At 45.1% G+C, this 16,258-nt stretch overlaps 2 protein-coding genes across 2 annotated transcripts in view; both read left to right on the top strand.

Annotated features, from left to right (window-relative positions):
- Positions 1-15,820, top strand: part of LOC136624495 (oocyte zinc finger protein XlCOF29-like) — a 51,600-nt gene extending 35,780 nt beyond the window's left edge. Inside the window, exons 2-3 of the mRNA XM_066598480.1 lie at positions 10,723-10,855; positions 15,373-15,820. Of these exons, the coding sequence (XP_066454577.1) occupies positions 10,778-10,855; positions 15,373-15,618 (324 nt within the window). The 5' untranslated portion in view covers positions 10,723-10,777 and the 3' untranslated portion in view covers positions 15,619-15,820. The remainder of the gene's footprint in view (positions 1-10,722; positions 10,856-15,372) is intronic.
- Positions 1-16,258, top strand: part of LOC136624385 (oocyte zinc finger protein XlCOF22-like) — a 177,948-nt gene that overhangs the window by 149,625 nt on the left and 12,065 nt on the right. The window contains exon 4 of the mRNA XM_066598353.1: positions 15,848-15,912. Within this exon, the coding sequence (XP_066454450.1) occupies positions 15,848-15,912 (65 nt within the window). The remainder of the gene's footprint in view (positions 1-15,847; positions 15,913-16,258) is intronic.

Genomic DNA, 16,258 nt, shown 5'->3' with positions numbered 1-16,258 from the left:
TCTGTCATATAAAGAGATTGAGAAAGTGTCCCCCCAGCTGTCCAGTATCAATCAGTTGTCGTTCAGGACAATAGAAAAGTTGAGCTGACAACCTTTGCCCCTTGAATCTACTCAAATGATAGATAGGTAGTTAGATACTAGATAGATGGCTAAAGATATGAGATGGGTAAATTATAATGTTCTAATCCCCCCTTCCTCTTGTGTAATTGGCAAGCCTTTGATATACAAGAGGACAGGAAATCCTTTGTCCCAATGTCAATACAAGTGGCCTTTTGACAGGTAGATGCTAATTGCTCTCCTCAGGCTGGTGGTTGTTGCCTTTAGAGAGATAATTGTATTACCTCCCCATACCTCACCCCAAGCTCAGGAATTCCCCTCAAACTATGTAAACCCATACCTGGTTATGATTTCTGCCTCATGCTTGATATTCCTGCATAGATAAAATCATGACAAGAAATATGGCAGCCTATCTTCATGATTAGAGACCCTCCCACCGAGATATGACTGAAACTAGGGAATTACGATTTTTGAGTTCCTACAAACCCGACCCTCCCTTCTCTGTATGACCTCAGAGGGGTGGGGGAGAAAGTGTGTATTGGGGGACCCCACAGTTCTAACCGGTCAATCCATGGAGCTATACTTCGGTATATGGGCGTCCCTCTGTTCTGGATCCCTTTGGGCCGTGTATCCCAAAATCTGGTAACTTTCTTTTATTTTATTCCTATTTATTTCTAAAATACTGCTGAGTGTTTATTGCCTGTGTGTCCTTATTCTCCCCATGTAACAACCTTTTTGTATATCTTTATACATACTATATATTTTGGCACTTTTAGATCTTTTCTAGAATAAATCTAGAATTTAGCAGTTCAAGCCCTGTCAGTTTTAAAAACGAACCATATTCTCTGAAGATTGTATTAATTATTCATAAATCGAGTTCCAGTTTACCGTTGACAAACTAGTAGTGGCAGTGTTTTATTTCTATGCGTATTGTAGAGCTCTGGAGTGCGTTATAACAGATCAGATGGATGATGTGAGCCTTCACTTGGCATGCGTGCAGGAGCCCAGTAAAGCTGGGTACATATCAGCCTGTATTCTAACGACTTCAAGCTTGCAATACTGCTAGGGTGATTGAGGACTGAGGCGGGATCAATTGGCATTGTCCCTTCTACTCTCTTCTCCTGTCCAGTGTGGGACAAATTGGTTTGCAGTGCAGGGCCAGGCAGATTGCTGTAGCATTGTGGTCGTAGGTGATGGTCGCTTGTCCGCTGTGTACAGCATTCACAGCTTCTACAAATGAATGTATGCAGTCGAAATTCACAAACCTAAAATGATCAAAATATTAATATAGTATGCTAAGCTTAAAAAGACAAATTTCCAGCCTATTAAACCACCTTCCCCCCCGTTGATCCAGAAGAAGACAAAGAAAAACTTTTGGAACTGTATGAGGTTTCACTAACCGTAATGCAATGGTCACATTTATGGAATACAATTGAACTGGATGAGGGCGACTTTTTCATCTCTAAACATGCAATGTGAACTTCCAGTTCCGACGCCATGCTTTATGGTATTTATTTTTGTTTCTATTTTTATTGTTGGTTAGTGTTCTAAAGTCTTCCAAAACTTTGCTGTTAAAAAGTAGTTATATAGGGACCTTTGGTCTCCGTCGGATAGAATTTACTGGGTAATTTAAGGTTGGTGGTTAATGGTTTTTTAGTGGGAGTGGTGTCTTCAAGTATGGAGTCCTGTAAGGGCTCTCTCAGTTTTATAACTCTACAGTATGATCTTTCAGATGGGAGTTTGATCTCATTTAGTGAGTAGAATCTCTTTAGTGTCAATTTTCTTACAAAGTAATTAAGGTCTATAAAGAGTTCGAAAAGATCAGGCTCGCTTGATGGACTAAAGGACAAGCCCCTGGATAGTAATTCCACTTCTTTTTTTCAACGTGCATCCAGAGATATTGAATATACCCAATTTTATCGGTTCGTCGTTGGAGTTTGTATCTTCCGAATTGTTTTTAGATATTTTTGATTTCTGGCGTGTTTTTCTCCCTGTCCGTTCGCCACTTCTTCTCCTCCTTTTTCTGATCTGTTGTGTGACTGATAAAAGTGAGTAATTTTTGAACATCCCATCGAGTTGTTCCAAATGGTTTTGAGTATTGTTTTTCCTTTAGGGTTCAGGGACAGCACAGAACTCTGTGTGACCCAGGTGTTGCTTATTAGACCCTCTGTTTCTGAAAGTCGAGGGGTTGTCTCCCCTAAAAAAGATGTTATCGGGGTAGTAACATGATTTGTATTGTTGGTAATCTCAAATGATTAGCTAGTTGGAAGGATAGGATCAATATTAATATTGGTTCTAAGGGGGGTATTTTCCTTACTTTGTAGGAAATTGATCAAATCTGACGGACTTCCTGCGATATTCTCCATAGCTGGTGGTTCTAAATGCATATCTGAATATATTGGAAATTGGGTGGGTTGGTTGAAGAGTTAGTTGGGGACGGTTTATCCAATGGAACTTGTGTTATGTTTTCTCCAGAGGAGTTCGGATTATTAGAAATAATGGAAGGGAATGTGGGATTTGAAGGTAAATTATTATTTAATGGATTAGAATCATAAGTGGTTTTTTTTTAGGGTAATTATGTCTTCTTCTATTGGCTATCAGTGCCCTTTCTTGGGTAGGGTTTCTAGGGTATCTGTGCTTCCAAGTAGATTCTCTTGGGATGTGTCTGTATAATGGTTCAGAATGAAAAGTGTTGTATTGATATCCATCAAGTCTGTTTGGCCATCTGGGGGGGGGGGGCTGAGGTGTAAGACCCCGTTCATAGATCCCAAAAGAGGTAACTAGATGATCATTGTATTGGTACTCATAGGGGTCTGGATATTGGTTGGATGTTGTGTGTTTTTCTATTATCTGCAAATTTGACCTGTGGGGTAGCTTTATATTCCCAAGGGAAATATCTTTTTTCAATATTTTTGGTTTAGATCCCTCTGTAATTTTTTGATTTTGGATGGAAGACCCATCATAGAGGGTATTTGTTTCACTTACTAGCTACAATATGTCGACAGACAACTACATAGATTTGTAACAAAACTCCCTGCATATTTGAAGGACACATCTCAATTATTATCCCTATTGCAACAGATCCCTTGGGAAAAAACATACATATGGGTAACTCTTGACGTTTGCTCCCCATATTCTAACATCCCCCATTTACAAGAAATTGAGGCCATTGCCCACTTTTTAGAAAAGGATTAGAGATGAGCGAACGTACTCGGTAAGGGCGATTTCGCAATCGAGCACCGCGATTTTCGAGTACTTCACTACTCGGGTGAAAAGTACTCGGGTGCGCCGGGGGGCGGGGAGAGGCGTGGCGGCGTGGGGGGTAGCAGCGGGGAACACGGGGAGCCCTCTTTCTCCCTCTCCCCCCCCCACTCCCCGCTGAAACCCCCCGCTCCGCCACGGCGACCCCCGAATTTTTTCGCCCGCGTACGGAAGTACTCGAAAATCGCGGTATTCGGGCGAAAAAGGGGCATGGCCGAGCACGTTCGCTCATCTCTAAAAAGGATACTTTAATTCCACCAAAACAAAAACTATTTCTGTTGGACAGTGTGGAATTTATTCTTTACAATAATTATTTTAAATTTAACAACCACTTCTACCTGCAAACAAGGGGGACCGCCATGGGGACCAAATGCGTGGCCTGCTATGTGAACATGTACATTGGCGCATTTGAAGAAAACATCAAAGATCCCCACATCTATTTCTATAGACTATACAATGATGACATCATCTTTATTTGGGACAACACCATGGGAGAAGTAAAACAATTTATCAAAAATCTGAACCTAAACACATGGGGTTTAGAATTCACTGGCACTTGTAGCACTTCACAAGTTACTTTCTTGGATTTGGACATCTATATTAAGGAAAATAACATTTGTACAAAAACACTTTTTAACCCATTCCCGCTGCAGGGCGTAAGTTTACGTCCTGGGAGCGGGGTACTTCCCGCAACAGGGCGTAAACTTACGTCCTGGAGATAGCGCTGGATCATATGTGATCCAGCGCTATCCCGCAGCGGGAGCCGGCTGTCAGTCACAGCCGGCGTCTCGCTGCAGCAGCGGGGGGACATCGGAGATGCGCCCGCCACTTTTAACCCCTTCCCTGCCGCGATCTAAGTAGATCGCGGCAGGGGAAGAGTTCACAGCGGGAGCGCGGCTCCCTCTGTGTCTCCGGCCGGCTCTCGCGATGTCATCGCGAGAGCCCGGCCTGTCACCATGGCAACAGGACGCCAGACACTGGCGTACTGTATTGCCTATGCCTGAGATCGCTGTATGAGCGATAAGGCATGGGAGAGCAGTAGCTCTGCCATGCCTTATGACAGCGATCATCAGGGCAGTGGTTAAAGTCCCTCAGAGGGACACAAACAGTATAAAAAAAAGAAAGATTTAAAAAATGAATTAAAAAAATGTAAAAAAAAAAGAGTAAAAAAACCATTTTTTATGCTTTTTCTCAGATTAGCATAAAAAAAGGTAAAAAAAAATAAAACCCCACATATTTGGTATTGTCGCGTCCGTAACGATGCGTACAATAAGTTGCACATGCTTTTGACTGTGCACCGAAAAAAACGCTAAAAAAAAAGCTAAAAAACTGAGGCAAAATGCTCATTTTTAGCATTTTGCCTCACTAAAAACGCAATAAAAGTGATCAAAAAAGTCGTATGTACGCCAAAATGGTACCAATAAAATCTACAGCTCGTCTCGCAAAAAATAAGCCCTCATAGAGCTCTGTACATCAAAAAATAAAAAAGTTACGTGACTTTGAATGCAGCAATTTAGAATAGAAAAAAGATTTCCAAAAAAAAGGGTTTTTATTGCAGAAAAGTGGGAAAACCTAAAAAAAATGTTAGAATTTTGGTATCGTTGTAACCGTACCGGTCTGCAGAAAAAATGGAAAGTCTCATTTATGCTGCATGATTAACGGTGTAAAAAAAAATTAAAAAATCTATGGCAGAATTGATGCGTTTTCTCTCTCTATCATTAAAAAAAAAAAAAAAATTTACAATATAGTCTATGTACCCAAAATTGGCATCGATAAAAACTACAGTTCGCCACGCAAAAAACAAGCCCTTATACGGCCGCGTCCACGGAAAAATAAAAAAGTTATGGCTTTTGAAAAATGGAGATGGAAAAATACCAAAAAATCGCTTGGTCCTCAACGCCAAAATAGGCCATGTCATGAAGGGGTTAAACAAGTGGATCCCAACAGTTTCCTGGACTTCAGAAGTGGCCATGCGAAAAAATAGAAATTAAACGTTCCTTTTGGACAATTCAAACGGATCCGAAGAAACTGTTCTACCCTTGAAACACTTGACGAGCAAGCAAAAATTCTGTATAATAGGTTGAAAGAAAAAAAGTATCCAGAAGCCCTATTAAAAACATCTTATATTAGAGCTAGGCAAAAGGGCGGGCCAATACGTACTAATATAATAACAACAAAACAAATGACATCTGAGAAGAATGAAGGTCGCTATGATCTCTGCTCCATCACGAGATACAACTCAAAACAAAGGGAACTGAGGAATATCCTAAATAAACGATGGAATATTCTAAAAGGAGATCCTTTTATCTCAGAAATACTTTCCACCAACCCTAACCTGATCTTTAGGAGGAGCCAGACGTTGGGAAATATTCTAGCTCCATCATGCCCTCGCAAATTCCAGAAAACACTCAAGCAAAGGGTCTTCCAATTTTTTCTTCTACTCTAAATACAGGAGCATATAGATGTGGAACCCCTGGCTGCGAATGTTGCGAGAATATATGCCACCGAAGGCAATCAGTCGATATCGGGAACTGACAGTATACCTTTTCAGATCAAGCAATATTTGAACTGCGGTTCTGAACATCTGATTTACTTAATTGAATGTCCTTGCCAAAAACGATATGTTGGCCGTACAATAAACACCCAACGAAATCGTATTAACCAACATAGATACAATACTAAAAGAAATTACCTAAAACACACTGTCTAAGCACTTTTCCATGTATCACAACTTGGATCCCTCTTTAATGAAAATCACCCCGATTAAAAAAAATTCCTAAAGGCGAATTCACTAAACTCAGAACTAAGGAGATGTTTTACATTTTTCGTTTTAATACTTTACATCCTCATGGTCTCAATGAGGTACTTGAAAAGATCTAGCTTTCCCTTAATTAATTTTATAGCATATATATTATCATTTTATATTTAATCTGATTATTACATTGAGGCTACAAACATATCGATCTATTCTTTGATATTTCAGGTATTTATCAACCACTGTTGTTTATTTTTATGATAATGTTTTCCAGGCTCTTGGGTGCATGATTGGATAGATAAGTGTCTATCTCGCTTTTAAGCAGTGGTGTTGTGGATTGGGTGTCTGTGGTGATATTATAGAGATTATCACAGTAAGATTTAAATTCCTCTAGGATGTCTTTGGTGTTGTGGATCAGATGGCCGCTGGTAGATTGTATTTTGGGTATATACGTAAGTGGGCCCTGGGGTGGAGGGTTCTGGCAAGTCGGTTCCCACATTTGTCTCCATACTCAAATGACCCTTTTTTAAGCTTGTCTCTGAGGGCCAACGAGCGCTGGTCTAAAATCTCAAGGATCTGTTGTCGGATTGATGAGATTTCTGATCTCAGGACTTCGCTTTGTTTGCATTTGTTAGCAGTTTCCTTGACTCTCAGAGAGGCTAGTAGGCCCGACAGGGTAGCGGATCTTTCTTTTTTGATACTGGAACCTTGGGAGATTAACACACCTCTTGGGATACATTTAAGTGTCTCCCACTTTATTGGCACGAGTGTTTGATCTGCTAGATGTGACTCTTTGAAGATTTCAATCTCTTTTCTAATTGCGGCGACACAGATGGGGCCTCTTAGGAGATTATCATTTAGTCTCCAGGACTGGTATCTTGGGGTAGATCCCCAGCCCGCAAGACCTCCAAAGACTGGGGAATGGTCCGACCATGATAGGTCTCCGTGTGAGCAGGACGGGGCACTATCGAGAAGACTATGTGAGATCAGGAGATAATCAATCCTGCTGTAGGAGTTGTGAGCTGCTGAATAAAAAGTATAGTCCCGAGACTCTGGATGTAGGATTCTCCATAAGTCAACTAGCTGTAGTGTGTCTAATTTTTTCTTAAGAGTCCTGGTTGCTGATTGGGAGACGAAGGACTTATACGAAGAGGAGTCCACGGCAGGGTCCATTACCATGTCGAGGTCTCCACCCAGAATTAGTCTTGATCCATCTGCGAAGTTGGTCAGGGCCTTCAGCACTTTTGTTGCAAAAGGTACTTGGTTCTGGTTTGGGAGATAAATATTGGCAAAGGTGATTACAAAGCCTAGTATTTCCAGCTTGAGGAAAATATACCTTCCTCCCAGGTGGATCACTGAATCGATTTGTTGATTCTGGAGGGTTCTATGAAGGGCGATGCAGACTCCTCCCGCCTTTCTGAGGGGGTCGGGGCTATGTAGCCAAGTTGGGTAGTACGAGGAGGAACAGATTGGCACACACCCCATTTTGAAATGGGTCTCTTGCAACAGAGCCACCATCACCTTTTTTCTGTGGAGATGGTAGAGGAGCTGTCTTCTTTTCTGTGGGCTGTTCAGCCCTTTAGTATTGAATGAGCAAAAGGTTAAATTCGCCATTCAGAATTCAGTATGGGGGTGGGGGTGTGCTTTCTTTCTCTCTTGAATGGGTTGGAGGGGGGGGGACCTGCTGTGGAAGGGCACATGAGGAAAGAGGAAGTGGGGGGAAAACAGAAGGGCGAAACATACAACATAAATGTAAACGGAAACGAAAAGGGGCCACTGTAGATCCCCTAGAACTAAAGGTCTGCCTAAGCTTGGCAGAAAATAACAGCTTCAACTAGCTGCTAGCCCTAAGTGGGAGAGCGGGGGATAAGGAGAGGTGGGTTTGGAGCTCCATTATCTGTTGAGAGTGTAAGTGTAGTTCCTGATTATGGGTTTCTAGGGTATCAGTGTTCTTCTCCTGCGCCTCTTCTACTGCCTCTACTCTCTGGCCTATTTGTCGGATCTAGTGTTGCAGGAAAGCCATATCTTCCTTACGGGCGTCTTCCAGTTGCTGGAATAGAGCATCAATGTGGTCCTGGGTCGGGAGAGCCTTGAGGCGTTTTTTCCAAACCCAGTCTTCATCTTTCCATCTTTCACAGGCGTGGGGGGGGGGGGGGGGGGTTGGGATCTGGGTGGATTGTCTAAGTGTTGATATTTGACTCTCTCGGTTACTGGGTTCCCCCTGGTCGTTTGACCCCTGGGTCGATTTGGGTTTTGTTGCGGCCTGGGAGTCGGTCTGTCTGGGCCTCTTCTGAATAGTGCTTTTTTAGCGGCAGTGGGTCACTTTGCTGCGGCTGAGACGTTACTGTAGCTGGCTTGTTGGGGTAAGGGTAAGGGCTGTTTGTGGAGCCCATGGTAGGGCCTCTCTGCCCGGAGTACAATTCTGAGAAACTGTGCGGAGGTGGGGAGCTGAGCAGTGACGTGGAGCCGTGCGTTGGTGGGGAGCGGGCGCTGGTCTGGGGTGAACCTTGTTGTAGGGGTTCTCCCCCATTCTCTGTGCTGCGGGAGTCCCTTATTTGGTTTCTCTCCTGCACAGGGCTTACTGCTCGTAGGGGTCGTTGCTGTCTCCCTCTTTGGCATTAGGGACACTTTGGACAAGGGGGGCTGATGTGGGCCTCCTTCCTCCTGTGCTGCATGCTTTTGCTCCTCTTCTCCTGAGGGTTTCTCCATAGTAATGTGAGGGGGGCTACGTGTTCCCCAGGGGACCCCGGCTCTGGGCTGCTTATGTCTCCCCACTCCTCTGTAGCAGGCCTGCCAGCTGCACTCACCGCTCCTGCTGCCTTGGATGCTGTGCCACTGTCCCGGCTCGCCGCTCCTCCCCTCCCCCCCTCTTCACTGCCGCTGCGAGTACCTGGGGTACACTCCCCGCCGTCTCGGAAGCTGTGCCTCTGTACCGGTTCACCGCTCCTCTTCTCACTCCCTCCGCGAGGCCGCTGGTGAGTACCGGGGATTCGCGTCCCGCTGCCACGGGTGCTAAGTCTCCGTCCCGCCATGCCGCTCCTCCTCTTCTCCCCTCCGTGGGGCCACCGGCGGGTATCGGGGTATCTCTTTTGCGGACGATTCTTCGCTGATTCCGCTGTGGTGGTGGCTGGTAGTTCCAGGGTCTGCTGTCGGACTACCGCGGCCTCCAGGTCTGCCCTGGGCTCTCGCTCCACGCTGCTGGTCGAGGTCTGATTCAGGGCTTGATTGCTGCGCTGGAAGTGCTGCGGGCGCCATCTTGGGAGCGGCCGCGTGGGACTCCGTTCCCGCTGTTCTTCTCAGGAACACGGTTATATTTCTTCTGGGGTCGTCCAGGGAGGTCTGTGATGCTCCCCTCTTCTTCTCCCTCGGCATGTTCGTTAAAAGCCGGGTCTGGGTCATCCGCATTAAGGATAACTAGGGCCGGGTGCTGGAGCCGAGCAGAGATGTGTCCTACGCCTTCATTAGCTGGCCACGCCCCCCCTGCTTTGTTTTTTTAAACTTTTTTGGGGTGTTTTTGTTTTTTAAATGCTGCTCTTCACAGACTCTCCAAAACCTCTTCTAAAGCTCCTCGTGTGACTGTAGCCTCACTGCAATGTGATTAACTAATGTAGATATAAGGAGAAATGCACACATTAAGAAGTTCTTGTATTCCGTGTATCCTTGTGTGTTGGAAGCTTACTGGTCCCCTCAGAGTGATAGTAGAGCTCTAAAACATACCAGCTGTACACAGAGATAGTGATTACAGTGCAGTTACCTCCAGTATTAGTGATTACAGTGCAGTTACCTCCAGTATTAGTGATTACAGTGCAGTTACCTCCAGTATTAGTGATTACAGTGCAGTTACCTCCAGTATTAGTGATTACAGTGCAGTTACCTCCAGTTTTAGTGATTACAGTGCAGTTACCTCCAGTTTTAGTGATTACAGTGCAGTTACCTCCAGTATTAGTGATTACAGTGCAGTTACCTCCAGTATTAGTGATTACAGTGCAGTTACCTCCAGTTTTAGTGATTACAGTGCAGTTACCTTCAGTGATCACAGGTGATGTGTCCTCTGATTGTGGTCATCCATTTATTTTCTTTCTCTGGGCCCAGACCACCATGAAGACTTCTTCCAGCTATGACTTGTCCCTGCACACTCTGTCCATCCTGACACTGCCCCAATTAACCTCTCAGTAACTCCCCTGTAGTACTAATGCATCTTCTGTGGTCTGACAAATTAGTAATGTCTCTTTCCCTTTAATTAAGAAGTCCCTTTGTGCCTTCACTAAGCTGTAATGCTGCCTTTGTTGCCCCACTTAGTTATAGTGCCCCCTATGTATCACCCAGAGTGGCTTTGTTCCTAGCATCACCTGACTCCGCCCCCTCTCCATCCTTGCACCTAGCATGTCTGGGGTTTGTGGGACAAGTCAGGTAATGCTGTGAACAGCGTGGCGCTGTGTGGCAGTCCTGTCAGTCAGGAAGACAGAAGATGGCTGATAATGGTGCTAATGAACTGGGGGTCAGCAGTGGGGGCCGAGCAGTGGGATGTGGAGGGGGCTGTGTTGGGGCTCAGCGGGGGTGCGGAAGGGAATAGGGGGGAATGCCCGGTAATTGTATTATTATAGCGGATTTTGTATGATGTTACATTGTCTCGTCTTCTTCCCTTTCAGGATCCTCGGCTGATATCTTCTATATCAGATAATTATCCTGATTGACCCGACAAGGATGGATAGGAACCGGGACAAGATGGCGGAGAGTTTATTCACCCTCACCCTAGAGATACTCTTTCAGCTTACAGGAGAGGTGAGAGCAGGGGGGTACCTAAAGGCTCAGGGGCCCGGGTGCAAAAGTTCAGTTCAGAGCCTTCCCCACCCCCTGTACCCATGCCTAAATCCTGCACTACAGGAAAACTTGTTTGTAGCCCCTTGGGCCACTCTCTCACACTGCTCTTTACCACTATTAGCACGGCGCCCCGAGCGTCATGCTAACCACCGTACAATGCTCCCATTGACCTTAATGGGGTTACTCAGACCTGAGCTTGAATGCAGTGTTCCTAATGCCACGATTTTCGAGAGCTGTCTGTTCTATTTTAGTGTTTTTTAACGTACCTCCTCACGCATCACAATGGTGGGGTGCATTTAGAAGCGCTGTCAAATGTTGTACCATGCGTTCAAAAACTCCGCTGGAAATTGCAGTAAAAATGCCACAATTTAGAACTGCGTTTTCTGAACGCATGTGTGAGAGCGGCCTTAGGGTGTGTTCATGTTTTTTGTTATACTTTTGAAATAAAATAAAAGAATACATTTTAAAAAACTGCATGCGGTATTCAAAGACCACATACGTTTTTAAGATGCCGCATACACTATAAGAAACTGCAGGTGTTTTTGATGCATTTTTTAATTGTGTGCAAAATGTGCAATTATATACAGTCTATACAGGGAGATGCATAACTATATAGCAGTGATGGACAGATAAGGTAGATAGATAGATGAGAGAGGTAGGTGGATGAGAGTTGGTAGATGGCTGAGAGGTTCACCATCTTGTCTATATTTTCTGTATTTTTATAAGCTGTGAAGATGCTATATTGTGTCTCTAATCTAATCCTCTGGGGGAAGGGAACATCGCCCCCCCCCCCTCCTCCACGAGCATTGAAGGAGCAGTGCTTTGTGTCCAAAAACTGGTCAAACTGGTTTTTAACCAGGTGAAAACCTATCTAGGAATGCCTTTATGTAAAGGGACAGGAAATGGCTGGTTGGAGAGAAACACAGGAAGTATTTCCTTCGGACAAGTCAAGAAAGAATAGAGCATGCTCAAGGGAAGCTCCTCCCGGATATAAACTTTTAACCGCCTAAATAAAAGGAGAACCTTGGCACACATGATTTAGACGTGTGCTCTTTTAAAGGGGTCTCCAGGCCTGTACATTATTCCTATCTAATATGGCACCCACAGTATATCGAATAGCGAAAATTGCGCTAACAAGAGAGATAGGTAGGTAGATGGAGAGATAGATGAGAGAGGTAGGTAGATCTATAAATGACAGAGATAGGTAGGTAGATAGATGAGATGGGTAGGTAGATAGATGAGAGATAGATAGGTAGGTAGATGAGCGATCCTGGTAGATAGATGAGAGAGATAGATAGATGAGAGTGATAGGTCGTTAGATAGATGAGAGAGACAGATAGGTACATACCCCGGACCAGTTCTCTGTGTGAGGAGACAAGCAGGCACAGAGATGCTGTACACTGTGCAGGAGTGCAGGGGTATGACATCATCATCAGCTTCCTCTGTTCCGAGCCATGTTATGTGTGTGCCTGCCTGCCTCTCTCCTCCTCTTCTGCTCTTCTGTTGTCTGACTCGTAATAATCACGCGGCTGGCAGTACGACAAGCCGGTAATGCACTGTATGTGCATTTGTATATGGTGGAGGGTGGCCTCTGGGCCCCCTCTGTGCAGGCACCGCATCGCTATTGCGACCCCTGCGACCATGATCGGTATGTCAGTAGGTGAGAGATTCTGAGTATGACGTCACGTTCCATCATTCTTATCTATGTCAGTCTCTGGTCACATCTACGTCAGAGGACTTACTGCCGATTCAGTCTTTCTGCCACCTTCACATGAAGCATGATTACTACGGGCTTTCCACAGTGGTAGCTTGCAGCTATTACGCAGTAAATACGCAGGGGCCAAATCCACATCTAAGCCCGCCTGCACACAAAGAGGTTGATTTCTGTATGCGGTAGCCCACAATGGAGTCTGACCCTGTGCCCGGCCGGCATCTGCTCGTACCTGTCTATTCTGTTCTTCATCTGTACTGCGGATGGTTCACACGGCTCACTGTCGGACACGCGCTGTACAGCTTTTTTTTCTCAATTTTTTCCCCCACACCGTCGCTAGGTGATGAATTGGAATCTGTGACCTGTCAGTGGCAGATGGACCGCAGGTCGAGCGGCTTCCGTTAACTTAAATGGAAGCCATCCATGCTAACATCCCACGAAAATGAAATGTGCTGCGATATTTCCTTCGCTCGTGGAAACCGCAATTTGCTTCCGTAAGTGTGCAGGAAAAAGCGTTTTTCCGTAGCATGCTATGGATGGTATTTGGTGCAGACATCGGCCATGGAGTCCTTAAAGGGGTTGTCCCGCGCCGAAACTGGTTTTTTTTTTTTCAATAGCCCCCCCGTTCAGCGCGAGACAAACCCGATGCAGGCATAAAAAAAACAAACCGTCCAGTACTTACCCGAATCCCCGCGCTCCGGCGACTTCTGACTTACCTTGTGAAGATGGCCGCTGGGATCTTCACCCTCGGTGGACCGCAGGTCTTCTGTGCGGTCATTGCCGATTCCAGCCTCCTGATTGGCTGGAATCGGCACGTGACAGGGCGGAGCTACGAGGAGCCGCTCTCCGGCACGAGCAGCCCCATTCAGAAAAGAAGAAGACCGGACTGCGCAAGCGCGTCTAATCGGGCGGTTAGACGTTGAAGATTAGACGGCACCATGGAGACAGGGACGCTAGCAACGGAACAGGTAAGTGAATAACTTCTGTATGGCTCATAATTAATGCACGATGTATATTACAAAGTGCATTAATATGGCCATACAGAAGTGTATACCCCCACTTTGTTTCGCAGGACAACCCCTTTAACCCCTTGAGTGGCACGCCCGGAAGTTTTCCGCGACGAGCTCCACTGCTCATAGCAACATAGCCCGCAAGGGCTTTGAAAAACCAGCAGAAGATATTGCCGATATGCCGGCAATCTCCTGCACTGGTTTGTTTACAGGTTGCCATAGAGACCATCGGCTTGTCAGAAGCAAGCTGATGGTCTCTGTGGCAGGGAGAGCTGGTTGTTAGCTGTCAGAGGACAGCTAGGTACCAGCTCTTACAGCAGGGATCAGAGAAAACCTCCGATCTCTGCTGTGTTAACTCTTTACATGCTGCAGTCTATGTGACTGCAGCATGTAAAGGGCTGTCACTGCAGCATGTAAAGGGCTGTCACCATCGGACCCCCGGAATGTGATCAGGGGGTCCTGATGGGTCCCCTGTGGAAGTCCCCTAAAGGGACAAAAAAAAAATAAAAATAAAAATAAAAGTAAAAAAATTATTAAAAAAATAATAAAAACACTTCTCTCCCTTTACTTTGTAAAAAATCAAAAATACAATCACACATGGGGTATCCATGCGTCATAATGACCCAGAGAAGGAAGTTAATACATTATTTAACCCCTTAATGACATGGCCCCTTTTTTTCTTTTTTCCCCATTTCTTTTTTTCCTCCCCCCTGTTTAAAAAATCACAACTTGTCCCGCAAAAAGTAAGCCCTCATATGGCCATGTCAATGGAAAAATGAAAAAGTTATGGCTCTTGAGACGCAACTGCAAAATTAGTTGAAATTCAATCATTAGACCATTTTAAAAAACCTGCCCTGTTGGGCACGACAGGGTGGTAGGAAACCCACCACTCAAGGGGTTAAGGCAAATCCACTCATGTGCAGGTGGCCTAAATGGCTCGTATTATGCTGCGGACTTACTTGCCAAACTTCTGTGGATTTTATCCTTTGTTCTTCAGGGGTTCAAAATCCGCAGCATAAATCCGTAGTATAAATAGTCTCGCTGCGGATTTAGAATCTGCCGCAGTTCTCAAAGACTAAGTGGATTTGTTACAGAAAATACCGGCACCGCGTGAAAGACATTTTATAAATCTCCCCCGCATGGCTTGTACTGTAAATGCTGCAGCCAAGTGTGAAGACGGCCGGAATGCTGGAAACTATTGCAGCTGGTAACAGCCAACAGAATAGAACTGTCAGGGTAATCAATCAGTACAGCATCAGTCAAAACCCACCCTAATGTCCCGTTGTGGACGGTAAAGGAAAAACACCGCACACAGGTCTGGTATGCTTCCCTGTACGGGAGTAATGGCGGACACTTTACTGGCTTACACAGGGCTTTATACCCTCCTGTTGCTACACAAAGCATATAGCATCTCATTGGTCCAGATATATAGCATCACCATATATGTCCATAATACTGTCCATAGCAAAAGTTAATCAGACAGGCGGCCTTGCAGAAGCCTTTGCCGTATCTGATATGATTTTTTAAGAATGCATATTACGTATTTTGAATATTACGTTTTTTGTCACAAAGCATTGCATAGAATTTGCACGCAGGTCTAAAGATATAAAAACATATAGCAATATATACACGTGCCCTCACAGAACAACAGAACTGAGGAACACAGATGTGAAGAGCCAACATAACTGCCGGACCAGACTGGGAGGACTCTAGAAATGTCTGCAGGGATATTTATGGATGTATCTCCCCATAAACAGGATTACATGATAGTGAAGAAGACTTCTAGTGATGGCTGTCAGGCCTCGGTGTCTGATGGATGGGGAAGACCCCTGAGCCCAATCACAGGGCCTCCACCTCGCCCCCTGATACTTGAGGAGATCAAGGAGCAGAAGATCCTAGAACTCACCAACAAGATGATTGAGCTGCTGACTGGAAAGGTGATGCTGCTGGGAATGCTGGGACATTATACAGTAACGCTATGGCGGTATAACGTGTCTGGGTGATGATGGTATCATTGTGTTGTCAGGTTCCTATAAGGTGTCAGGACTTCACTGTCTATTTCTCCATGGAGGAGTGGGAGTATTTAGAAGGACACAAGGATCTGTACAAGGACATCATGATGGAGGACCACCAGCGCCCCCTATCACCAGGTAATAGACAGGACTAAATCCACATGGCCTTTATTATTTGTATGTAGAGAATAAATTCAGTGGCTGTCTGTATTTTCTGCAGGTAGATCCAGTAAGAGAACAGCAGCGGAGAGATGTCCCCGGCCTCTTCTTCCACAGGATGATCAGGTAGATGGAGAGAAGGTCTCATGAAATCTTCCCTCTGGTCTGTAGGACGGCTGGGAAGGTCTTGTGTTCAGTCTTATTATATGATTGATACTTGTGTAATGAGAAAGCTGGAGATGGCAGGATTACAGCCGACCGCAGACATTAGATCTCCGCATCTTATCACTATTTTCTGGTTCTGGAGACTTCTGATTGGAATAAAGAAGCAACAGGTTGGAGTTATACAGGAGACCTGCAGCTATTTGGCCCAGATCACTACTGCTGTCATGTCATTCCGGCTCCTCATACTAATTAATGACCTTTTGTGGCCATATAAAACCTCCCACACGAATTCTCCAACTGTGTGATG

Source organism: Eleutherodactylus coqui, chromosome 4, assembly GCF_035609145.1.
Source record: "Eleutherodactylus coqui strain aEleCoq1 chromosome 4, aEleCoq1.hap1, whole genome shotgun sequence".
NCBI lineage: Eukaryota > Metazoa > Chordata > Amphibia > Anura > Eleutherodactylidae > Eleutherodactylus > Eleutherodactylus coqui.
Note: the sequence above shows the minus strand (reverse complement) of the source record. Positions and strands in the feature narration are given on the sequence as shown.